Source organism: Scomber japonicus, chromosome 7 (assembly GCF_027409825.1).
Source record: "Scomber japonicus isolate fScoJap1 chromosome 7, fScoJap1.pri, whole genome shotgun sequence".
NCBI lineage: Eukaryota > Metazoa > Chordata > Actinopteri > Scombriformes > Scombridae > Scomber > Scomber japonicus.
Window position 1 is genome coordinate 31166395 of NC_070584.1, and position 25675 is coordinate 31192069.

At 41.8% G+C, this 25675-nt stretch overlaps 1 protein-coding gene across 1 annotated transcript; it reads left to right on the top strand.

Annotated features, from left to right (window-relative positions):
• Positions 1–7346: 7346 nt before the first annotated feature.
• On the top strand, positions 7347–18856 carry LOC128362310 (uncharacterized). Its single transcript, XM_053323050.1, has 9 exons — positions 7347–8749; positions 9190–9307; positions 9974–10045; positions 14106–14168; positions 14637–14724; positions 17262–17380; positions 17495–17701; positions 17802–17996; positions 18743–18856. The coding sequence occupies exons 1-9, from the start codon at positions 7353–7355 to the stop codon at positions 18779–18781; spliced, it is 2298 nt and encodes a 765-aa protein (XP_053179025.1). The 5' UTR covers positions 7347–7352; the 3' UTR covers positions 18782–18856.
• Positions 18857–25675: the final 6819 nt, after the last annotated feature.

The following is a 25675-nucleotide window of genomic DNA, read 5'->3' on the forward strand; positions in this document are numbered from 1 at the left end:
TTATGTTAAATCATAGGCTAGTTTCTTTATTAAGGGGGGCTGATGTTGTACAAGCATTATATATTTGTGTGTTTATAGGTTAGTTTCATGGTTGTATCTGAAGTAGGACATGGTGTAATGTCTATTATATCGATATCCAGATGTGAGACTAGATATTTATGAGAGATTTTGGATATTGTGGTATCATGATGTGGCATGTAGGGCTAATCCAAATACCCTTAAAGTGATACAGGTACTAATTGAGTGCAATAGAAGCATTAAATTGCATAAAATGCCACCTTTTTTACACAAATGCATATTAAAAGTCTTTTAAATGATTCATAATTAACGCTTTCATTGATTGGCTGTGATCAAGTCCATGCACATAGTTATATTTTCTAGCTCTGGGTGCAAAAAGGATTGATTACAGGTATCATTTAAAGGTATTGAGTACCGATACTCAGCCTATAGTGGCATGAATTGTGTCTTTTCCAGGTTTTAAATGTTGCTTTACAGTAAAATAATGTATTTTATGTAAACTTACCACACTGTTCTAGCTGTTGTGTTTTATTTGCTTTTACCCTCTTAGTCATTATATCCACATAACTGATTATTACTTATCCAAATCGCTCCGTCTCATTGTGTAAATATTTTGTAAAGGCACAAGTCGTCATCCTTTTTTTAAAATATCGTTATCGAGGTATCATGATACTTGATTTTGTCCATATTGCCCCAGCTCTAATCTGATTATAATCCCCCCCGACAGACTCTTAAACATGAACATACCATCTGTGTTACTTAATGAGAAGTGATTGTTCATATCTTAACAGCCACTTAATAGACTAACATTGCTTTTTTTTTTTTTTTTTTTTGGCTAGTGAGTTTTAAAGCAAATCTACCCTCACATGCATATTTTAGCAGCATTTGGCTGGTGGCTGGTGGCTGGTGCTCATTTTGAGTCTTGGATACATTTCAAGACTCATTATTATCTTTTCCACACATTAAAAAACGAGAGAACTGCTTCATTTATAGTTGAAGAAAAGTGCTGTTACGGACTAATCTGAGTACTTTTATTCATCCTAAAGGGAAATTTAAAGTGTTGAAGCTACTTGACATGAAAGAAAATACAAAAAGAATGAAGTGGGTAGCTAAATTATATACAGAAACTAAATAAACCACCTCAAATATAGAAGTTTTAAATAGAAAAACTAAAAATATAATAGATTAGAGATATAACCATAGACTGTAATTACTTATAACTTATAATGATGTGAAAGATGTGATGTAATGTTTTAAAAGGAAGAAAAAAAAAAGTCCATTAACCCTTAAACAGGCCTTACTAGTTATGTCATTTGCACCTACAGGAAGGAAGGAAAGGAGGGAGAAAGGAGGGAAGGAAGGAAGGAAAGGAGGGAGGAAGGGAGGAAGGAAAGGAGGGAGGAAGGAAGGAAGAAAGGAAGGACAGATGAAGGAAGGAAGGAAGGAAGGAAAGGAGGGAGAAAGGGAGGAAGGAAAGGAGGGAGGGAGGGAGGGAGGGAGGGAGGAAGGAAGGAAAGGAGGGAGGAAGGAAGGAAGGAAGGAAAGGAGGGAGGAAGGAAGGAAGGAAAGGAGGGAGGACAGATGAAGGAAGGAAGAAAGGAAGGACAGATGAAGGAAGGAAGGAAGGAAGGACAGAGGAAGGACCCGGGAGGATGACAGGAAGGTTAAGAGTGTGTATCTCCTGGTGCACGTTGTCTGTTTAAGGGTTAAGTGGCCAAATATTTCTGTTTTGAAGGCCTGGATTTGGCCCACGAGCCTCCGTTTCCGTGCCAACGCTGCATTTCATCTGACCCTTAAATTAACCTCCTTGTGAAGCAAGAAAAACTGTCACAGGAGCATCGCTGTGATTAAACATTATTAGGAAAGTAAAAGGTGTTTAATTACATCAGCTGGCAGGATTCTCTTCTTTCCTCCGTTCCTTCCTCTTTCTTTAATTGTTCCTTCATTCCTCCCCTCCTTCCCTCTTTCTTTGCTCCCTCACCACCTTCCATCCTTCCTTCCTTCCTTTCCCTCCTCCCTTCCTTCTCTCCTTACTTTCTCTCCATCCCTCCTTACTCATTTCCTTTCTTCCTTCATTCTTCCCTCCTTCCCTCTTTCTTTGCTCCCTCCTCCTTCCACACTTCTTTCCTCACTACCTTCCATCCTTCCTTCCTTCCTTCCTTTCCCTCCTCCCTTCCTTCTCTCCTTACTTCCTTCCTTTCCCTCCATTCCTCCTTACTCCTTTCCTTTCTTCCTTCCTTCCTTCCTTCGCTCCTTACTTCCTTCCATTCCCTCCCTCCCTCCTTACTCCTTTCCTTTCTTCCTTCTTTCTTTCTTTCCTTCCTTCCTCCTTTCAATCCTTCCTTCCTTCCTCCTTTCCTTCGTCCCTTCCTTCTCTCCTTACTTCCTTGTTTCCTTCCTTCCTCGCTTCCTTCCTTCCTCCCTTCCTTACTCCTTTCAATCCTTCCTTCGACCCTTCCTTCTCTCCTTACTTCCTTGTTTCCTTCCTTCCTCGCTTCCTTGCTTCTTCCCCTCCTTACTCCTTTCAATCCTTTCTTCCTTCCTCCTTTCCTTCGACCCTTCCTTCTCTCCTTACTTCCTTGCTTCCTTCCTTCCTTCGCTCCTTACTTTCTTCCTTTCCCTCCCTCCTTCCTTCTTTCCTTCCTTCCTCCCTCCCCTCCTTACTCCTTTCAATCCTTCCTTCCTCCTTTCCTTCATCCCTTCCTTCTCTCCTTACTTCCTCGCTTCCTTCCTTCCTCGCTTCCTTCCTTCCTTCCTTCTCTCCTTACTTCCTTCCTTCCTTCCTCCTGTCCTTCCTTGACCCGAGGACAACTGGAGGGTTAAACGTAATGAAGGCTGTGATTTTTTACAGTTTAACAAAAAACTTCACTGTATAAAATGACTTAGAAATGAATAATTAGATTTAACTATGAATAAAAAAAAAAAAAAAAACATGCAGAACAAATAGTGTGCATATATTAAACTTGAATTAAGAAAAAAGGGTCAAAGATATTTATATAAAATGCTGCTTATATAAAATATATTGGACACCATATTCACTAATAACGATATACCTGTGACAGATCAATATCGACTCTACACTATATTGTAGTTTATTTATATTAATGTTACTATGGTGATAAACTCTGATCAGTATCATGAGAAAAATGAATATTTAAAGGGCAAAAATCTGGAATATTTTTCTTCCTCATTATGAGATTAATCAATGAAATGGCTCTTCTTTTATTTCCTGTGCAACTAAAGCCTAACCTAGCTTATTCCTCTCTTCCATTGAGCTCCATTTTTATCCCAAAAAACATGAATGAGCCACATCAGGACACTGTGGGTAACATGTCGCCTCGTTACTATGAACAGAGCCATTGTAGTGTTTTTTATTTTTAACTCACTGAAGCACCAAATGGGAATTAACCTGCAGGCGAAAAATAGTTTCTGACACCAAAAAACCCAAAAACGCTATGATCTCTTTTTTTTTTTTTTTTTGGAGATAAAACACCAGCTGTCAACAGAGCTGCTAAAAGTCGGGTGGATCCTAAAGCCTCTTAAAAAGCATCCACTCTGTCTCTCTATGTTAGCTGGGGATAGATGGTGTCTTAAATGTGGAAAGAAATGAGAGTATCCTCCTCCTCCTAAAGACCCTAAAATATACAGATTAACCCTCCTGTTGTCCTCGAGTCAAGGAAGGGAGGAAGGAAGGAAGGAAGAAGGGAGGAAGGTAGGAGGGAGAAGAGAGAAGGAAGGAAGGAAGAGAGGAAGGAAAGGAAAAGGAGGAAGGACAGAAGGACAGAAGGAAGGGAGTGAGGAAGGAAGGTAGGAGTGAGGGACAGAAGGACAGAAGGAAGGGAGAGAGGAAGGAAGGTAGGAGTGAGGGAGAAAAGAAAAGAAGGAAGGGAGGAAGGAAAGGAAAAGAGGAAGATGGAAGGAAAAGAAGGAAGGAGGGAGAAAGATGGAAGGTGGGAGAAAGATGGAAGGAAAAGATGGAAGGTGGGAGAAAGATGGAAGGAAAAGAAGGAAGGAGGGAGAAAGATGGAAGGAAAAGAAGGAAGGAGGGAGAAAGATGGAAGGAAGGAAGGAAGGAAAGAGGGAGGGATGAAGGAAGGAGGGAGAAAGATGGAAGGAAGGAAGGAAGGAAGGAGGGAGAAAGATGGAAGGAAGGAAGGAAGGAAGGAGGGAGAAAGATGGAAGGGAGGTAGGAAGAAGAGGGAAGGAGGGAGGGAGGAAGGAAGGAAAAGAGGAAGATGGAAAGAAAGGAAGGGAAAGGAAGGAAGGTAGGAGTGAGGGAGAAAGGAAAAGAGGAATGAAGGAGGGAGAAATATGGAAGGAAGGAAAGAAGGAAAGAGGGAGGGAGAAGAGGGAAGGGAAGAAGGAGGGAGGGAGGAAGGAAGGAAAAGAGGAAGATGGAAGGAAAGGAAGAGAAAGGAAGGAAGGTAGGAGTGAGGGAGAAAGGAAAAGAGGAAAGAGTGAGGGAGAAAGGAAAAGAGGAAAGAAGGAGGGAGAAATATGGAAGGAAAGGAGGGAGGGAGGAAGGAAGGAAAAGAGGGAAGGGAAGAAGAAGAAGGAGGGAGGGAGGGACGAAGGAAAGAAGGAAGGTAGGAGGGAGGGAGAAAGGAAAAGAGGAAGGAAGGAGGGAAGGAAAGATGGAGGAAGGAAGGAACGTCACTGCTGATTAGAGTTGAAGTTTTTTATTGAGCTGCTGAAACAGAAAACATCCAGATTCTGTTAACGGAGGCAAATAAAGTGTCTTTTTTTCCATTTGATGGAGGAGAGAAAAGCAGACGGGAGACGGAGTGGAAAGAAAAAAAAAAAAAAGCTTTCAGATGCATCCAAGTTGCGGCTTCATGATGTTCTTACATAATTTTACAGCCTTTAGGAAATAATAGTGACATTATAATATTCTCTGTATTCATCCTCATCCAACGTCGGTAGAGGGTTTTATTTTAACACTCGGCTTCTTTTCTCTCATTCTGCATTCAGAATTTGGCAAGTGAGTACCGTTGATGATGATGATGATGATGATGATGATGATGATGATGATGAAGACATAATGTTTGAGCTTTGCTGCTTTGTGTATCTGTTTGGTTTTATGTTTGCAAGGTGGTGATTGTTAAATTTTCTGTTGTTGCTTTTTTCTTTTTTTTTTTTTTTTAATGGCTTGCGGTTTAACTGGATGCAAAGAACGTGTTGAAGCGTTTTTGACTTTTACACTCAGTTTTGAGTTTCGCGCCTTTTACCGAGGAAGGTGAGTTTTTTTTTTAAGAGCTTTTGAAATATGAGTTTTTACTTTTGACGGCAGGAAATGACTTCCCAATATAGAGCCTGAAATCCATTTCTATGGTCAATATTACCGATTACCACATGAAGGGAACACATTTCCTGCACTGAAACTGAATACTGTCGTGCTTGCTTGATGTGTGAATGATTTAACAAAGCAAAACCTTTTTAATATCTATTAACCCTTTATAGGGTACTCATTGAAAGGAAGGGAGGAAGGAAGGGAGGAAGGATGGGAGGAAGGAAGGAAGGATGGAAGGAAGGATGGGAGGAAGGAAGGATGGAAGGAAGGATGGAAGGAAGGAGGGAGGAAGGAAGGAAAGGAAGGAAGGGGGAAGAAAGAAAGAGAGAAGGAGGGAGGGAGGAAGAACAGATGGAAGGAAGGAAAGGAAGAAGAAAGGGGGGTGGAGGAAGGAAAGAAGGAAGGGAGGAAGGAAGGGAAGAAAGAAGGAAGGAAGGAAGGAAGGAAGGAAGGATATTTTGGGATATTTACAGAAGTTACCAAATATAATTATTTGCCCAATAAAGGGTTAAACTAATACGTTTGCTTGCATGAGTATACGAGCTTGTTTTCTTCTATCTCTTCATATTCAGCCTTCGACTCCTCGCACTCTTCTCTTTCTATGCATGCTTATGTTCAGATCTGTCCAGTCTTGTGATTCTTTTTTATTTTGAGGTTTGAAATGGAAAAACTTTTAATAATCATTCACAACACAGAATTGAAATGAACCCTTCTGTTGTCCTCAAGTCAAGGAAGGCAGGAAGGGAGGGAGGAAGGAAGGAGGGAAGTAAGGAAAGAGGGAGGGAGGGAGGAAGGAAAGAGAGAAGAAGGAAAGAAAGAGAGAAGGAAGGAAGGAGGGAGGAAGGAAGGGAAGGAGAGAGGGAGGGAGGAAGGAAGGAAAGGAGAGAGGAAAGAAGGAAAGAAGGAAAGGAAGGGAGGAAGGAAGGAAGGAAGAAGGAAATGAAGGAGGGAGGAAGGTGGGAGGGAGGAAGGAAAGAAAGAAAGAAAGAAAGACAGAAGGGAGGAAAGAGAAGAAGGAAATGAAGGAGGAAGGTAGGAGGGCGGGAGGAAAAGAGGAAGGAAGGAAGGAAAAGAGGAAGGAAGGAAGGAAGGAAGGAGGGAAGTAAGGAAAGAAAGAAGGAGGGAGGGAGGGAGGAAGGAAAGGGAAAAGAAGGAAAGAAAGAGAGAAGGAAGGAGGGAGGAAAGAAGTAACGGTCAAAACAGACGGGGTCAATTTGACCCGGGAAGACGACACAAAGGTTAATTTAATTCATATCCTGGTTAAAGACAGAAGGGAGGAAAGAGAGAAGAAGGAAAGAAAGAGAGAAGGAGGGAGGAAGTAAGGAAGGAAGGAAGGGAGGGAGGAGAGAAGGAACAGTCAAAACAGACGGGGGTCAATTTGGTTAATTTCTGCACGTTGTGAAGCCGTTTATAATCAGACTGCTGCCAGTATGTTGTAAATAATCCAGGAAAAGAAAGGTATATGATTGTCTAAATGTTCTTTATATTACTCTCTTACAAAATAAATTAACTACACATACTGTTCTTACTGTAAGTGCTGTGTCCAAGATAAAAGTACTTCCTGGATCGTAAATATTATAGTAGGATTTAACGCTTCCTTGCCAAAAATGTGATTACAAGCAATTATAGAAACTGAGCTGGCTATCGTTTAACCCTTACATCCTGTTCAGGGTCAGATTTGACTCATTTTTACATTTGAGAGCTGTAAAAACACTCACATTTCCTTTAACCTGTCTTTTCCCTAATGTGACCCACAGTGTACAAAAATGGAAATAAGATGCATCCTTTTTTAATTTTTGTGCAGCTGATACACATTTTTTAGAAACGTGCTTCTTCCAGTTCTCTGCATGCTGCTTCTGTTGCCTGTATTCTGCACGCATGCGTCTAACTACTAATCATGAATCTGTGCTACTGAGTCTAGTAGATCAATCCTTCTGTGTCTCTAAGCCTTTCCTGCCTCTCTCTAACTAATCCACAAGCTTGTACCTCTTATTCTCTTTTTTATTTTTTTTTATTTTATTCCTCCCACGGAAACGGATCAAAGATGATGTCCGCTGCGGATCAGTTGGAGCGCGATCAGCCGCCCAGCCGTTGTCAGGTGGACTGCTCAGCCAACGTAGCGGCAGGGTGTAGAAACAAGGCCAACTCAGGCCAGAGGAACGGAGAGACTGCGTCATCCTCTCCGGAGAGCGGGAGCTTGAACGGAGACGCAAAGCGAACCGGGAAAAGCCGCCGCCGCAGGAAACGCTCGTCCAACCCTGAGAGCCGACCCGAGGGGAAGGTTGAGAGCAAAGTCAAGAGTGAGGAGAAGCCGAATAAAGCTACGACGGGCCAGAGCCAAGCGTCTGACCCCCGAGCCGCTCTGATCGGCCTGCAGTCCGAGTGCGCCAACGTTTGGTTTGAGCGAAGCGTCTACGAGCGAGCGGAGAGTCTCTACCAGAGCCGGCTGGCGAGCTCCTCCAACTCCAATGTGACCGCCAAGACCAACGGGTCACCTCCGTCTGCTGGGAAACACTCCAACTCTACGGCATCCACTGCCGCCACCCAGGCTCAACCCTGTCACCACGGCAACCAGGTGGCCTGCCATCACGTGGTACAAGACGTGTGGGTGAACAAGGCGACCTTCGACCAAGCCGAGCACCGTTTTGGCGAAGAGTCGGCGCAGCTGTCCGTCCCAAACTCTCTGGATCTCCCGACCGCGTCCAACCGCTCCAACACACCGAGGACCCCAGATGAAGGGTACCAATCTCTCGCCCCGACTCCCGCAACTCCCGCGACCCCCGTCACCCAGCAGGCAGCGGTCACGCCGACTAATCGGCAGTCGATTAACGGACTGCCCCGCATCCCGGTGGGGCTTCTCAGAGGGGTTTGGTTAGAGAAGCCGCTGTACGACCGAGCCGAAGCAGCCTTCTACCAAAATCTCTACGGCAACAACTCGTCCTCCAAGAGATCCAGCTGCGCCTCCGCCTCCAGAAGTAGCGACCCGCCTCAAAGCCTTGTAGAAGAAGAAGAGGAGGAGGAGGAAGAGGCGGCGGAGGGGGGAAAAGGAGCAGGCGCGCAGGGTAAAGCAGCGGACGTCTTCCACGCTCTGCACCCGATCCAGGAGGAAGAGGAGGGGGAGCCAGCGGGGGCGGCAGCAGCAGCGGCGGCAGCGATGGAGACCCCCGAGAAAAAAGGCGGCGCATCGGGGTCGGGACTCTGCTACTTCCTCCACCCGGACAGCGAGCGGGTGTGGCTGGACAAGTGGCGGTACGATGCTGCGGAGAGCCGTTTCCACGGTTACAGTGGGAGCGAAGCCCCGGCGGCGAAGGGGAAGGCGAAGGGTCGGAGGCCGGAAGCGGACGCCTCATCTGTTGCCTCCGCCGCCCCACTGAGGGACAAGTATGACCAAAAGCCGGAGAACGGAGCCGCTTCAGTTCCTCTTTCATCCTTTTTTTTTTTTTTTTTTTTAATATATCATTGTGTATTTTATCCCCTTTTTTTATGATTTAATTAAACGTGTGAAAGATCTCCGCACCTTCTTCCACCTTTTTTAATTTGTTTTCATTCATTTTGGTTCATTTCTTATTTTCTTGTGATTTTTATTTTTAATTTTCCTGAATGATTGTTTGGTTCGATCATTGTTGCGTTTTGTCAAATTTCATTTTTTTTGTATGGTTGTGTTGGGTTTGGTCTGTTTGTAAAATAACATAAAATAAGCCATTTTTAAGATTTTACAGCTAATATATCAAACAATGTGAATATATGTCCGACTTTAAGTATCATTATTTTAAATAGTTTTTAATAATACAACTTTTCTTTTTCTTTCTTTCTCCCTGACCTCCCGTCTCCTTGTTCATACATCCCTCTCTTGTCCTTCCTGTTTGCTCTCTCCTCTGTAGAAAGATGAGCACCCTCGACTTTCTAGCCCAGGAGAAGATCTGGTTTGATAAACCACGTTACGACGAGGCCGAGAGACGCTTCTACGAGCGAATGAACGGCACCACAGAATCAACGCAGGTACGATCACATGCTGAAATTAGGCTTCAAAGTTGTGTAAAAAGCAGCCTTTTTCTGAAACCCCGCCCCCTACCAAGTGTCACCTGTCAATCAAAGTCACCACCTCTACCAGGAACATGGAGAGCTTTCTGCTGCTAACTCGGTGGCTAGCTCGGTGGCCAACTCGGCTAACTGTAGTAGTAGTAGTAGTAGTAGTGTGCGTTGACCTCTACAGCAGCAGGGGCGGGTTTATGCTAATCACTAAATCCTGAACACAGAAATCTTGAAACACAGTTTGTGAAGCCTAGCTCCACAATTCAAATCTAAATGGTTGAAATGCTTTTTACACCTTTTTTAGGAATACATTTATGACCTATTTAATGTGTTTAGAAGAAAATGTCTGAATTCACTTTACACGGTCTTTAAGGTCATGTTTTGAATTTAATCAAGTGATCCGTGAGGTGCATAAAACTGGGTGGAAAAAATATTTATATAATGTAGCTACAAGCTATTTTTAATCTTCCTCAAACTGTCTATAGATTAAAGGATGAATCAGCGCTGACCTCTGATATATAGAAAGTCAAAAGGCAACAGGACCTGCTTTAGATTCATGAAACAAAATCTGAGCAGACTCCGCTCCCTTTTGATGTATCTTCAAACATTCACCTCATGTTCATCTTCTTTCAGGATGTCGGATCCAACTCCATCCTGCAAGACATTGCTCGGGCTCGGGAGAACATCCAGAAGTCTCTAGCAGGAGTAAGTATCATTAAATGTATCATAGCTGCATTTTTATATCACATATTTCCCACTGCTACTAAAGTACAGGAAGCTAATGAGCGTTCAAGATCACATTCACTTTTAAAAAGTCCATAATATGAATGAAGGTTATAATCTCTCCACATTCATGAAGCTGGTGCCAAAAAAATGAAGGTAACACCTACGCATGGGCCGGTATGAGATTCTGGTGGTATGATAACCATAAGAAAAAATATCACAGTTTCACGGTATGGCGTTATTGAGATTACAGCTCTAAAATGTTCCTAAAAGGAAGAAAAATAAAGACAGACATGTTCATTTAACCTGAATATAAACTGTAATGACAGTGTGAGGGGTCGTGATACTCTACGCTGCAGCTGCACCACCTGAGGGATTTCTGACCTGCACTTCCTGTCTTTGACCAGCACTTCCTGTCTTTAACCAGACTAAAAACAGCTCATACTTTAGTGACGGTATGACAGAAAATATGGCGGTTTCGGTTATCGTGGCTTTTTCAAATCACGGTATACCTTGAACACGGTTATCATCCCATGCCCAGCTATGTGCATGTGATAGATAGAGGAATGCACAGTGCAGTATGTAATGTGCTATGTGCTAGGGCTGGGCAATATATCTATATTATATCGATATCGTGATATGAGACTAGATATCGTCTTAGAATTTGCATATCGTAATATCGTGATATAGCATAGGTATTTTTTCCTGGTGTTCTAGCTGGCGGTTTCGGTTATCGTGGCTTTTTCAAATCGCGGTATACCTTTTAAACACGGTTATCATCCCATGCCTAGTAACACCAATTGTACACATGTGGTGATGTTAATGAGAGACTGAATCTGCTCATTGTTGCTGTGAAATAACACAATCAGACTCTTCTCACACCTTAAATATAGAATCAGTTACTAATGATTGTAACTCTGCTCATGTTTGTCTTGGCCCATTTATGCCCTTTATATCTGAAACCTTGAATTAAAGGCACAGTTTCATGATGATTAATGCATGAAAGTAATTTATTATGCACCACTGAACTGTATCAGACTACTTAAAACACAAGACTTCACTAAAATGTGAATATAGTGTGTAATCTAGTCTCATGTTGTGTTGACTCCTCTTGTTTCGGTACTCTGAGGCCAGTAAACTGTTTAGTGCAACGTGTCACTGTGACTGTTTTTCTTTTTTTTTTTTTTTTCTCACTCTGACCTTTCATAGCGGCTGCAGATAAGAACATTTGTGTAGTGGATGTTAACACCTGTGGCTCAGTGTAGTGAACATGTGATCTGCTCATGTTTTTAAAGGATAAAGCTGGAGTAATACTGTGTTTGTCTCACAGTGTGTTCACATATTCACACTTAGTAGTATTATTAGTTTTTACTCATGTTGGCAGTTTTATCCAAAGTAAAAGTGAGGTGAGAGGTGAGAAGCCATTTAGTATAAAGCTTGCTTGCAGAGGCTTAGTGCCAAGCAAAGAGAAACGAAACCTATGAAGTAAAAACTGTAGTGTGTGTGTGTGTGTGTGTGTGTGTGTGTGTGTGTGTGTGTGTGTGTGTGTGTGTGTGTGTGTGTGTGTGTGTGTGTGTGTGTGTGTGTTGCATTGAGGCAACAGTTCCTAGTTCCTCTTTTTATATGAGTTTATAGAGAAGCTGGAGTGATTGACTCGTTCACACTACGTCAGGGGACATTTGCATAAAATTGAATCTTCCTCAACTTCCTTTTGAATCTCTGTATAGACTCAATCATACATGCAGTCTATTAAATGAGATGTGTAGGAAACATTTTTAGAGCAGGGATCGATAATCAGGGAAATCTGTTTAGCTGATATCCCACCTCCCAAAGATATAAGGGTTGTTTCCACTGCAGGAACTTTGGGGTAATTTTAGGGTAATATTCCTTTTATGAGGCTTGAGTTTGACTCGGGGCTAATTGGGGTTTACCGTACTCAAAGCAGGATGTGATGTCAACAGAGAGCGCCAAAATAAGAGCCTATAAATTGTTGCAGAATGATTACGTCACCTCTAGAGTCTGCTCGGTCCTATCAAAGGCTGAGAGGAAAGTTACCCAGAAACTTCTTTTAACCTTCCTGTCGTCCTCCCGGGTCAAATTGACCCCGTCTGTTTTGACTGTTCCTTCCTTCCTTCCTTTCTTCCTTCCTTCCTTCCACCCTCTGTCCTTCTTTCCTTCCTTCTTCCTACAATCCATCCTTCCAGCTTTCCTTCTTTCTTCCTCCCTTCCATCCATCCTTCCTTCCGTCCTTTCTCCCTTCCATCCATCCTTCCTTCCTTCCTTCTTCCTCCCTTCCATCCTTCCTTCCTTCCTTCTTCCTCCCTTCCATCCTTCCTTCCTCCCTTCCATCCTTCCTTCCTTCCTTCCTTCCATCCCTCCTTCCTCCCTCCTCTTCTTCTTTCCTTCCTCATTTCCTCCTCCCATTCTTTCTTCGTTCCTCCCTTCCTTCCTCCAATCCATCCTTCCTTCCTTCCTTCCTTCCACCCTCTGTCCTTCTTTCCTTCCTTCTTCCTCCATTCCATCCTTCCTCCTTTCCTTCCTTCCTCCCTTCCTTCCTTCGTCATTTCCTCCTTTCCTTCTTTCTTCCTTCCTTCCTTCCTTCCTCCTTTCCTTCCTCCCTTCCTTGACTGGAGGACAGTAGGGTTAATGGATCAATGCTGGTAATCTTTGACTTGTTTATGGATGCGTTTCTAGAACTTTTACAGGTGATTTATGTCGTAAACTTGTTAAATATTAAACATTATAAAGAATATTGGCACCAGACAAAAAACGCTCCTCACCCGACAAGTTACTGACAATAAAATGAGACATTTCCTGCTGCGTTGCCCCAACTCCTTCTTCTTCTTCTGTTGAGTTTTATAGCATTACTCCATCTATTCTAACATTTCCATATCATGTGTTAAAAGATGTAAGATGGAAATGTTCCTGAATGTAGCTGCATGTGTGAAAAAAGAGGCTTCCAGCTCAGCGAGGGAAGGGAGGGGGAGGAGGGGGGTTAGGGGGCAGCAGCACTGTGTTGCAAAGCCAGGTCTCATTTATAATGAATAGCAGCCGTCACTGTTCACCAATGTGAAGACCTTCCTAACACACGTTATTCAGCTCCAAGCACACTAGCTGCTACTACAGATGTGACTGTTTAAAACCAGCTGATCTCACAGTGGCTTTTATTACTTTTTGAACAATAGAGCTCTGTGGCCCGATAGAGGAATAACATCTATTTAGCCTTTTTGTGGGACTGGTTGATATAAAAAATGATCATTTTAAACAGCTTCATCTTTTAAAAGTGATTAATGCTGTCTTGTTGCTGATATGTTAAAATAATGAGCTTTCTATACAGATTTTTGTTAAATTGAAAATGAATGAAGCTCTTTGGCACAAATGAAAAAGATATCTTTGACTACATGGATGATTTGGTTGTTGGTTTTTGGCCTTTTTGAGGAATTTGTATGAATATTAAGACAGATTTCATCGTTTAGTCGCTTTATGAATGATCTCCTGTTCCTGATAGGTTAAAATATTTAGTTTTGCATGCAGATTTTCTTTCTTTTTAAAGTAGCAGTTGGACTCTTCCTCTACCTTCCTCTACCTTCCTCTTAGTTTGCAAACATCTGCTCTCACTGATCTCTTCCATAACATTTCCTTCTCGTCGCCCTGTTTGCTTTCTACTCTTCACTCCTCTGTAACACTACTTTCAGTCTTGTTCCTCCTTCCTTTCCCCCTCCCCTGCTTTTCCTTTTTTCATGGCTGAAATCCCCCCCTCTTCCTCGTCCCCCTCTTCCTCCTCCACCTCTTCCTCCTCCTCCCCTTCCTCCTCTTCTACCTCTTCCTCCTTCCTCCTCTTCCACCTCTTCTTCCTCCTCCTCCACTTCCTCCTTCTCCTCCTCCCCTTCCTCTTCCTCCTCCTCCCCTCCTCTACCTCCACCTCCTCTTCCTCCTCCTTGTCCTCGTCGTTCTCCACCTCCTCCTCCCCTTCCTCCTCTTCCACCTCTTCCCCCTCCTCCTCCTCTTCCTCCCCCTCCTCCTCCTCCTCCTCCCCTCTCAGCTGAAGACTACACTGTGTAACAGAAGGTCTGATCAGCGTTCCCTGAGCCAACAATCCCAGTTCGTAAGTTCCTCCCCGCCTTGTGTGTCACTAGAAAACAACCACGCTCAACCCTTTTTTTTTCTTTTTTCCACGCGTGTGTGTGTGCAGTGTTTCAGAAGCAGATCTCACACAACTTGCTGCTTTATCACCCTTTTATTGTTTTAATATTTCCCTCTGGGTGCGTTTACGGCTCCTGAGCCACAGCCTGGCTGTCGAAAGGGCTTTGCTTTTTTTTTAACAGGCCTGAGTTTGATGAAGAGACTAATTATCTGGTTTGAACATTAGATTTCCTTCTTTTCTCTGAGCTGTGCTGACTGGTTTTCCTCTCTCTCTCTCTCTCCCTCTGTGTGTGTGTGTGTGTGTGTGTGTGTGTGTGTGTGTGTGTGTGTGTGTGTGTGTGTGTGTGTGTGTGTGTGTGTGTGTGTGTGTGTGTGTGTGTGTGTGTGTGTGTGTGTGTGTGTGTGTCTCTCTGTGTGTGTGTTTTTACAGAGCACCACCAGCAGCAGCCCAGCTGATCAAGGAGAAATCATCTCTCGCATCAAGAGCCTGGAGCTGGAGAACAACAGCTTAAACAAAGGTTGGTTTGTTTTTAAGGTTATTTTTGTCATTTTGTGGATATTATTATTATTAGAACTGCAGCAGGATGTCGTGATTACATGACAACACCCCCCCCCCCCCAAAAAAAAAAACAAACCTTCAATTATAAGTAATTTGTCAAATAATAATATTTGTTGATTATAGCTTCCTCAATTTTAAGGCTTTGCAGTTTTCATAATGTATAAACTGAATATATTTAGTATTTTATCACTTATATTATAAGTAGGCAATTGTAAGATATCATATGTATCTGCTTTAGTCATTTTTTGGCTGTTGAATTAGATATTATGTACAGTTAATGAAAACATTTGTTGCATGAATATAGCCATTATTAAATTGCTTTGTTTTTCTTATATAAAATGTAAGATCAGGACTTTCTAGAGCAGGGCTGTCAAACATGCGGCCCGTGGGCCAGAAACGGCCCGCCAAGGAGTCCAATCCGGTCCACTTTCCTTCCTGTCTTCTTTTCCTTCTATCTTTCCAACCACCCTTTCTTCCTTCCATCTATCCTTACTGTCTTCTCTCCTCTTCCTTCCATCTTTCCTCCCTCCCTTCCTTCGATCCTCCCTTTCTTCCTCCCTTGCTTCCTTCAATCTCTCCTTCCTTCCTTCCATCTTTCCTTACCGTCTTCTCTCCTCTTCCTTCCTCCCTTCCTTCGATCTTCTCTTCCTTCCTTCCATCTGTCTTCCTTCCTTCCTCCCTTCTTTCCATCTTTTTAATGGACCGGCCCACATAAGTTGGGCTCCTGTATGTGGCCCTTGAATGAAGATGAATTTGACACCTCTGTTCTAGAGATTGGGCCTTGCTGTCTTCTGATCATTTTCCAGTCTTTATATGTCTTGAAAAATTGTTGATTTACTTGGAAAGAAAACATTTGATTTTAAATGATATGATAAAGAAAGAAGCAAGTGTGTTTTTACTAGATGGAAATTACAGGATTAATCAATTAAATGTTGTATAACTTTCTGGTAATCAACTACACCAATCATATAATAGAGTAATTGTAATTCAGTAGTAAATATACATATCATCTCAGTGTCTCCTTTATTAACCATATTGTCCCAAATATATATAAGACATCCTCGACCCCGTTATTTAGCTCTAGGCTCCTGTTAGGAAAGTTTCATTATTCATCCAAAGAGCGAGCAGTCAGTCAGTCAGTCGTCATCCTTGAAGCTTTTTTTCCCCTCGTAAAAGTGAAATAACCTTTAAAGCAGAACATAACTGTAGCATCTCATCTCTCCGTCTCTTACTCTCTCTCTCTCCTGTCAGGCAGCCCGAGCGGTTAAAAATGATTTTCTACAGCAGATACGATTTCTCAGACTGTATATTTAATCTCCTCGTCATCTGTGACGGCAGTAAAGACGTTTTTAAAGACATAAAAACATTATGAACTTGTTTTCATTCATCATGATTTCATTTCTTTATCCTTGACATGACAGAGAAACGTTAAAAGGAGCCGTCAGAAACTCTGTCAGGTTTCACTGAGCTAACCAACACTTGAAGAAGCTTTCTAGCCAAGCAGCATTAACGCTACAAACAACCCATAATGCATCACTTTATATGGGACAGATATAGGAGTTGACAAGATATAGTTTTTTTTTGGGTGGTTCAGATACGTATAATTTAATTTTACTGCATTGTATGAATACTGCAAACCAAAGTATTTGAAGTGCAGCTAAGTGCTTAGTTCATGGCTGTATAGTATTAGTAGTGATTTATTTATGCCTTTTTATTAACAATTATCCAAAAATAATGCACATATAAATAAATGAATAAAAGCAGTAAGGCATTAAATCAAAAGGGAAACAGAAAACATTACATTGATTTTAATATTAAATTAATTTAGTTGCATTTCACTGAGTAACACTGCCTCAACTGAAATGTCTTTTACAAGTTTCACTCTTTATCTCAATTGTTATAAACTCAGCTGTTCAGAAAAATAAATAAGTGAGTTTAACTAGAATTCAGATTAGATTTGGTGCTTTTGAGAACCTCCCTCTCCTCCTCTCTAGCTCTACCCTTGTTATGAGAGCTGCTGTTTCAGTACTTAATGTTTAAAATGTGTTTTTTTTTTTTATGCTTCTTCTTCAGTGGTGGAGGACTTATCTTTACAAGTTTCACTCTGTATCACAATTGTTATAAACTCACTCAGATTCAGTCGGCAGCTGGTTGAAGTCAGTGTTCAGAAAAAATGACTTAAACCAGAATTTAGATTAGATTTGGAAAATTTTAAGAAAAGTCCAAATTCTTTGATTCCAGCTTCTCGAATATAATTTTTTCTTGTATCAAACTGAATATCTTTGAAAAGTCTACATTACTTCCTCCTTGTGATGAGAGCAGATTGTTTGCACATGGCTGTCCATAGGTAGCCTTGGTTGCTAAGGTGGTTGTTAAGGTGGTTCCTGAGGTGGTTGCTAAGGACCCCTCTCCTCCTCTCTAGCTCCACCCCTGCTATGAGAGCTGGTGTTTCAGTACTTAATGTTTAAAATGTTTTTTTTTATGCTTCTTCTTCAGTGGTGGAGGACTTGAGGGCCGCACTATCCAAACTGGAATGTCGAGTAGCAGTTTTGGAGAAATCACCCGCAACTGTAACTCCTGCAGCTGCTCCGGCTCCTGCAGTCCCCTACACAAACGTACGTCTCCTCACACGTTTATCAGTTTGAATAGCTTTAAATTCAGCTTCAAAAGATTAGATTATAAAAAAAGAAGAGCGGAGTATAAGGAGTGATTGTGTCTACTCTGTTCAGGGCACTACCGTCCAGCAGAAAACCAGCAAACCAGTTGACGACGATGAGGAGGAGGATGATGATGACGATATTGACCTGTTCGGCAGCGACGAAGACGACGAAGAGGCAGATAAACTCAAAGAGCAGAGGTTGAAAGAGTACGCAGAGAAGAAAGCCAAGAAGCCCGGCCTCATCGCCAAGTCCTCGATCTTACTGGATGTCAAACCTGTAAGTCGGTAACCAAGAAAGAAATTCAAACTGACCGTGTCCGCTGTTCAACTTGTGTTTCATCAACTCTCCTTCTTTTTACATTTTTTTTTTTTTTTAGTGGGATGATGAGACGGACATGGCGAAGCTTGAGGAGTGTGTGCGCTCGGTGCAGGCTGACGGTCTCTTATGGGGGACGTCCAAACTGGTTCCCGTGGGTTACGGCATCAAGAAGCTCCAGATCGCCTGCGTGGTGGAAGACGACAAGGTGGGAACGGACCTGCTGGAGGAGGAGATCACCAAGTTTGAAGACTACGTGAGTAACCTTTAGGCTCTCTCTCTCTCTCTGTCTCTGTCTCTGTCTCTCTCTCTCTCTCTCTAAGAGCACTTTGCTGCCATGTAGTGGCCTAAATGAGTCATTAACCCTCCTGTTGTCCTCGAGTCAAGGAAGTAAGGAAAGGAAAGGAGGAAGGAAAGGAAAGGAGGGAGGAAGGAAAGAAAGGGAGGGAGAAAGGAAAGGAGGGAGGGAGGAAAGGAAAGAAGGGAGGGAGGGAGGAAAGGATAGAAGGAAGGGAGGAAAGGAAAGAAGGGAGGGAGGAAGGAGGGAAAGAAGAAAGGGAAGGAGGAAAGAAAGGGAGGGAGGGAGGAAGATAGGGGAGGGAGGAAGGAAGGAGGGAAAGAAGAAAGGGGGGAGGAGGGAGGGAGGAAGGAAGGAAGGAGGGAAAGAAGAAAGGAAAGGAAGGAAGAAAGGGAGGGAGGGAAGGAAGGAAGGAAGGAGGAAAGGAAAGAAGGGAGGGAGGAAGGAAAGGACGGAGGAAATAAGAAAGGAGGGAGGAAGGAAGGAAAGAAGGACAGAGTGAAGAAGGTAGGGGGGAGGAAAGAAAGATGGCTCAATTTGACCCGGGAGGACGACACGAAGGTTAAGGAATATTATAGAAAGAGAAATCCCCCTTTTTAATATGTACACTTAAGTTTTTTAGGTGTTACACTCTTTACATTTTAAAATCTATTATTCCTGTCATATTAAAACTTTTCCTTTTTTTGTTTTTGTTTCTATTTCAGATCCAGAGTGTGGATGTAGCAGCGTTCAATAAGATCTGATCCCAGTACGTCTCGTCCTGTCTGTCGTCACGCCTCGTTTCTCTGCTGATTGTGTCAACGGTTAATAATAATGATGATGATAATAAAAACACTCTTGCACTTAAGTTTCTGTCTCATGAGTATTAATGATTGAAGGCAAATGGGAAGGGAAACTGATGGGGGCATTATTTAGTGATCCAGGTCATGTGAGGTCCAGTTACTTATTTAGCTCTTGAGGTATAAAGAATAATTTTGAATTTGTCTGAATTATAAGATAAATTAAACTATATTTAAAGAAATGAAACGGCAACATCTGTCAAGGCAGCACAGGTACCCCCCCCCCCCCAAAAAAACAACCCAAAATCATATCTGTTTATATTTCATTTATCCGATTTAAATCAAGAAGTATGAAGCTGCAGAAAAAAATATAATAACTACAATCACATGTCAGTGCTGATTATGTTTTCCTTTCTCTACTCATGTTCTAGGTAATTTCAAAATAAAAGCGCTCTGCTTTTCAAAATAATATTAATAATGATGATAAACTCATTCATTTTTTTTTTTTGTGTATCCAAAAACACACACACAGTTAATTGAGGTGGACTCTAGTCAGGACCGGAGCTATTTAACTACATTTACTGACCTGATAACATCCAGGTGTTTTTTAATGGTAGGTTTGAATCCGAGCCAGACCTCAGGGTGCGGAGGCTGGTTGAAGTTGATGCTGACTCAGTGCAGAAGGTGAACTCCTCTCAAAGTCTTGGTGTAGAGGTCTGTTGAGTTTTGATCCATGGAGAGAATAAAAAAACATCCAGGGAGTCATTAAAGATGCAATATGCAGAATTTAGTAGCATCCAGTGAAACAGACTTGGCAGAAATATAATATAATACTATAAATATGTTTTAATTCGTGTATAATCACCTGAAAATAAAAATTAATTATTTGTTACTTTATCATTACTCCTCTATATCTACTTGGGGAGCTTCTGTCTCATGAATATTAATGAACGAGGGAAACTGATGGGGGCAGATTCAGTGATCCAGGTCCTGAAAGGTCCAGTTCACCCAAATAAAACTGTTCCTTATTTAGCTCTTAAGGTATAAAATGATATTATTTTGGTTTAATTTGTCTGGATTCAAAGATATTTTCAAAAAGTAATAAATGAAACTACATTTAACGTCTCTAAACCACATTAAGTTGCAGAAAGTTGTCTGACCTGATAATGTTGAGGTGTTTTGATGGCCGTCAGATGATGGTGAGCCACACTTTAAGGAACGGAAGCTGGTTGAAGGCTAGTACTGACTCAGTGCAGGTGGTGGGCCCCTCTGGGAGTCACTGTGTGGAAGTGGAGCAGTCCATCATTGTGGTCCAGGAACACCACGATCCTGCAGGACACCGAACACAGAGAGGAATCATCACCAACCTGTTTCTGTGGATTTATTAACCTTTACTTTACCTCAAAAGACCATTGAGGAGAAATCTTCATTTACAATGGTGTTGAGAAGCATTAACAGCAACACACAAAACAATATTAGGTAAAAGAAAGAAAGGAAAGAAAAGAAAATATTAGGGAAAAATGATATAAAAGAGTAAAACTTTACTCAACATTCTTGTGCAATATTCTCAAGCACTTTATTCAGCTGTTTCTTACTCAGCTGTATTTAATATCGTATTGTGTAGTATTGTATTTTATTTCCCCTCTGGTCATTTGTCGCCCGCTCTGATGTTGTTGTGTGGGAGCGAATGTTGTTGTTTAATGTCTGTTTATAATAATAATAAAATAATAATAACTTTATTTTGTATAGCGCCTTTCATAAAACCCAAGGTCGCTTCACAATAACAAGAAACACAAACAAAAACACACATTTAGCCAGAAAAAGCCTGCAGGAACAAGTGCCTTTTCAACAGAGATTTAAAATTGTCCAGAGTTGGTGCCTGGCGAATGTCCTGAGGGAGCGAATTCCACAGTGTAGGTAGCTGCCACACTGAAAGCCCTGCTCCCAAAGGTTTGCCTTCTGGTGCGGGGGATGGACAGGAGGCCCAAGTCGACGGAGCGTAGGTCCCGTGAAGGGTGGTAGATATGGAGAAGGTCCGTTAGGTACTGGGGTGCAACGGCATGAAGAGATTTATAGGTGAGGAGAAGAAGTTTAAAAGTGATGCAGAACTTTGGAAGCCAGTGCAGCTGTTTGAGTGTGGGGGTGATGTGCTGCCAGGGTTTTGTTCCAGTGAGAACCCTGGCAGCTGAGTTTTGGACGTGTTGGAGCCTGTCCAGCGTTTTATTGGGGACCCCATACAAGATGGCATTGCAATAGTCCAGACGTGAGGTGATGAATGCATGTATGAGAGTCTCGGCAACTGAGTCAGAGAGTGAAGGACGGAGTCTTGAAATGTTCCTTAGGTGGAAGAAGGCGGATTTGGTGACAGATTTAATGTGTGTGTTATGTGAGGTTGGGCTCGAAGAAACTGAATTACCCCTCGGGGATAAATAAAGCTGAATCTGAATCTGAATCTGAATCTAAAACCACTATAAACAGCAGCTGACAAAAGAACCTCACCTCAAGGTTCATTTAGTAGTTTGAGCTTTTAAAATGTTGCTTTGTGTGCATTATAATTTATGATAAAACACACTAATTGATTATTTATCACACAAATGTTAAATGATAAGTGAGTTTATTTTATTCTGGGTTAGTGTGCCACTCTAAGATGTACTGATTTTAATTGTCCACTAGATGGCGATGTTACTATTCACCTGGTAATGTAACCGGTCTGACTAGTAAATGTATTCTCAGGATAAACAGCAGATAGAAAAAGACAAAGTAAAGAAGTTACACTGGATGAAGATGAAGTGGTGAAGTGTGCTCCGACTGCAGGGGCGGACCAACACGCAGGAAAGCAGCAAAGTTCTTTTAGGACTTAAAACTGAACACACACATCCTATCAAAATAAAATAAAATAAAATAAATATATACATTAAGATGCCTCCACAAAAGTATGACACAGGACTCAGGACTCATTCTCTAGATGACATGGTATGTTCAAAATGAAATATGGATTTACGAGGTTTCAGTCCAACAATCAGTATAAAATAAAAGTTTTTTAGAAAGTTAAAAGTCTCATGATTGACTGTTTTATATTGTCGATTTGACGGCTGGTAGCCAAGCGATGATTGGTTATCAGGCCACAATGCACTGTGGGTAAGTTGTATCAATGAGTGTGTGGAGAAAATGATCAACTAGTGGATAATAGAAATCGCCGGGGGTAACCAAAAGCCCAGCAGGGGGGGCTGAAAGAAAGAAAGAAAGAAAGAAAGCAAAAGAAGCAGCCACAATGAAAAAAAAGTCCTGCTAATAAGTTGATTTATCAAAAAAAGCTAAAACTAAAGAAGGTTGGAATATAAATTAATTATTTTTGAGGGTTTTTCTTTGAGCTATGGTACCTAGAGGCCTCTAGTGTTACTAATCCAGCCTCTAATCGTGACCATATTGCATATTATTGTCCATGTTCAGGACCTGACTGTGTCCTCAGACCAGCATTTCATATAATATACTACATATAAAATATTCTTATTTGGAATATCCTTATAACTTTATATTCTACACTAATTACACATGTAGATATTTCAGTAGGTAGGTAACTTTATACAGCGGCCCGTTGAGCTTGATTTTATATATTCTATTTATTTTACTGTCATTTTCTTTTACTATTTTCAATTATTACCATTTTAGTTTCCATCTTATATTACACTAATGTCTGTTTTTCTTTTTTTAAACAATGTTTTATGTTCCTTTCAGGTTGCATTTCTTGTATAAAAAGGTGCTATACAATTAATTATTATCATTAAATGTTAACTCCAGCGAGCTATCGTGGTTAGCAGGTAGAGTATTTTACTAATGCTAATTATCACTAAATATAAAGTATTGCTGAGGCTGATGAGAATACTGGTAGTTTTTGACCTGATGATGGAGCTAAAGCTAAATGTAAAGTCAGGGGATCACCAAACTTATTTTAATTCATCTTGAGGGGAACGTGAATGTCTGCAGTAAATTTCATACCAATCCATCCAATAGTTGTTGAAATATTCTACTTAAAACCACACATAGTGGGGTTAAATGAAGAATAATAAGAGTATTAAAGTCAGGAGGGAACATCACCTGGGAAATATCTGCAACAAACTTTGTGTCGATCCATCTCGTAAACATTGAAATATTTTATCGGATAACTAAAAACTGGCTGAAAGGAAAAGTCTGGATATCTCCACAGTCTTCTAGTGTTTATCCTCTGGTGACCAAAAGGAGAGAAGTACAAACTTTAATGGCAATCCATCAAATATTTGTGGAGATATATTTCAGTCTGTAGCAAAAAAGTAATGAATTGACCAACAACGAGACCGGTATCACAGTCCCAAGAGGCAAAGTCTGCAAACCACAAAATATAGATATCAACTAAAAACCCCAAAGAAAACAAGACAAATACAAAATGTGCACTGAAGCTACTCCTAAGTTTAGAAGCCTAGTTAAAATTACTTTTTAAAGGACAAGTTCACAGTTTTTCCAGTTCTCTTAACCCTCCTGTTGTCCTCAAGTCAAGGAAGGAAGGGAGGGAAGAAGGAAGGATGAAAGGGAGGAAAGAAGGATGGAACGGAGGAAGGAGGAAGGAAAGGAAAGGAGGAAAGGAAAGAGAAGGAAGGAAGAAAGGAAGGGGGGAGGGAGGGAGGGAGGCAGACAGGGAAGGAGGAAGGGAAGAAAGAAGGACATAGGAAAGAAGGAAGGAAAGGAAAGGAAGGGAGGAAAGATTAAAGGAAGGAAGGAAAGGAAAGGAAGGGAGGAAAGATTAAAGGAAGGAAGGAAGGAAGGAAGGAAAGAACAGTCAAAACAGAAAGGGTCAATTTGACCGGGAGGACGACACAAAGGTTAAAATAGATGAATAAATAAATTACAATAGAAGAGTTTAAATATATATATCATCAGGATAAAGGTTGGGAACTATTGACTTAAAGGATAGTTTCACAGTTTCACAAATGTCCTAAAACTTGAAACTTGAAACAAATGAGCTTCAGCTGTCTGAGTTCGTCAAATAAAGTGAAAACCTTCCACATTTAAAAGTCTTTTTTAGAGCAAAGTTCCTTCTTTGGATTTAAACTTTCTCAGACTTAATGAAACTAAGACAGAGTTCATCTTGGTTTAGTTTCTTTTAACCCTCCTGTGTTGTCCTCAGGTCAAAGATGGACAGAAGGAAGGACAGGAGGAAGGAGGAAAAGAGGAAGGAAGGAAGGAAGGAAAAGGAGTAAGGAGGGAGGGAGGGAGGAAAGGAGGAAGGAAGGAAGGAAAGAAGGAAGGAAGGAAGGAAGGACGGAAGCAAGGGAGGAAGGAAGGAAGGAAAAAGAGTAAGGAGGGAGGGAGGGAGGAAAGGAGGAAGGAGGGAAGGAAAGAAGGAAGGAAGGAAGGAAGCAAGGGAGGAAGGAAAGGAGGAAGGAAGGATGAAATTTGACCCGGGAGGACGACAGGAGATAAGATCAATCAATGAATGGAGGAAGGAAAGGAGTAAGGACAAAAAGAGGAAGGAATTTAGGAGAGAAGGAAGGGAGGAAGAAAGGAAGGAAAGGAGGAAGGAAGCAAGGAAGAATGGAAGGAGGAAGGAGCAAAGAAAGAAGGGAGGAGGGGAAGAAGGAAGGAAAAATTAAAGAAAGAGGGAAGAAGGAAGGAAAGAAGGAACAGTCAAAAGAGAGACGGGTTCAATTTGATCCGGGAGGACGACAGGAGGGTTAATAGTTCTGTTGTTAAAAACAGGAAGGAAAGGAGGAAGGAAGGGAGGAAGGAAGGAAAGAAGGAAGGAAGGAGTGAGGAATTTAGGAGAGAAGGAAGGAAGGAAGGAAGGAAGGAAGGAAGGAAGGAAGGAGTGAGGAATTTAGGAGAGAAGGAAGGAAGGAAGGAAGGAGTGAGGAATTTAGGAGAGAAGGAAGGGAGGAAGGAAGGAAAGGAGGAAGGAAGGAGTGAGGAATTTAGGAGAGAAGGAAGGAAGGAAGGAAGGAAGGAAGGAAGGAAAGAAAGAAGTAAGGACAAAAAGAGGAAGGAATTTAGGAGAGAAGGAAGGAAGGAAGGAAGGAAGGAAGGAGTGAGGAATTTAGGAGAGAAGGAAGGAAGGAAGGAAGGAAGGAAGGAAGGAAGGAAGGAAGGAAGGAAGGAAGGAGTGAGGAATTTAGGAGAGAAGGAAGGGAGGAAGGAAGGAAAGAAGGAAGGAAGGAGTGAGGAATTTAGGAGAGAAGGAAGGAAGGAAGGAAGGAAGGAAGGAAGGAAGGAAAGAAAGAAGTAAGGACAAAAAGAGGAAGGAATTTAGGAGAGAAGGAAGGGAGGAAGAAAGGAAAGGAATTTAGGAGAGAAGGAAGGGAGGAAGGAAAGGAAGGAAGGAAGCAAGGAAGGATGAAATTTGACCCGGGAGGACGACAGGAGGGTTAATAGTTCTGTTGTTAAAAACAGGAAGGAAAGGAGGAAGGAAGGGAGGAAGGAAGGAAAGAAGGAAGGAAGGAGTGAGGAATTTAGGAGAGAAGGAAGGAAGGAAGGAAGGTAGGAAGGAAAGAAAGAAGTAAGGACAAAAAGAGGAAGGAATTTAGGAGAGAAGGAAGGGAGGAAGAAAGGAAAGGAATTTAGGAGAGAAGGAAGAGAGGAAGGAAAGGAGGAAGGAAGTAAGCAAGGAAGGATGAAATTTGACCCGGGAGGACGACAGGAGGGTTAATAGTTCTGTTGTTAAAAACAGGAAGGAAAGGAGGAAGGAAGGGAGGAAGGAAGGAAAGAAGGAAGGAAGGAGTGAGGAATTTAGGAGAGAAGGAAGGAAGGAAGGAAGGTAGGTAGGAAGGAAGGAAGGAAAGAAAGAAAGAAGTAAGGACAAAAAGAGGAAGGAATTTAGGAGAGAAGGAAGGG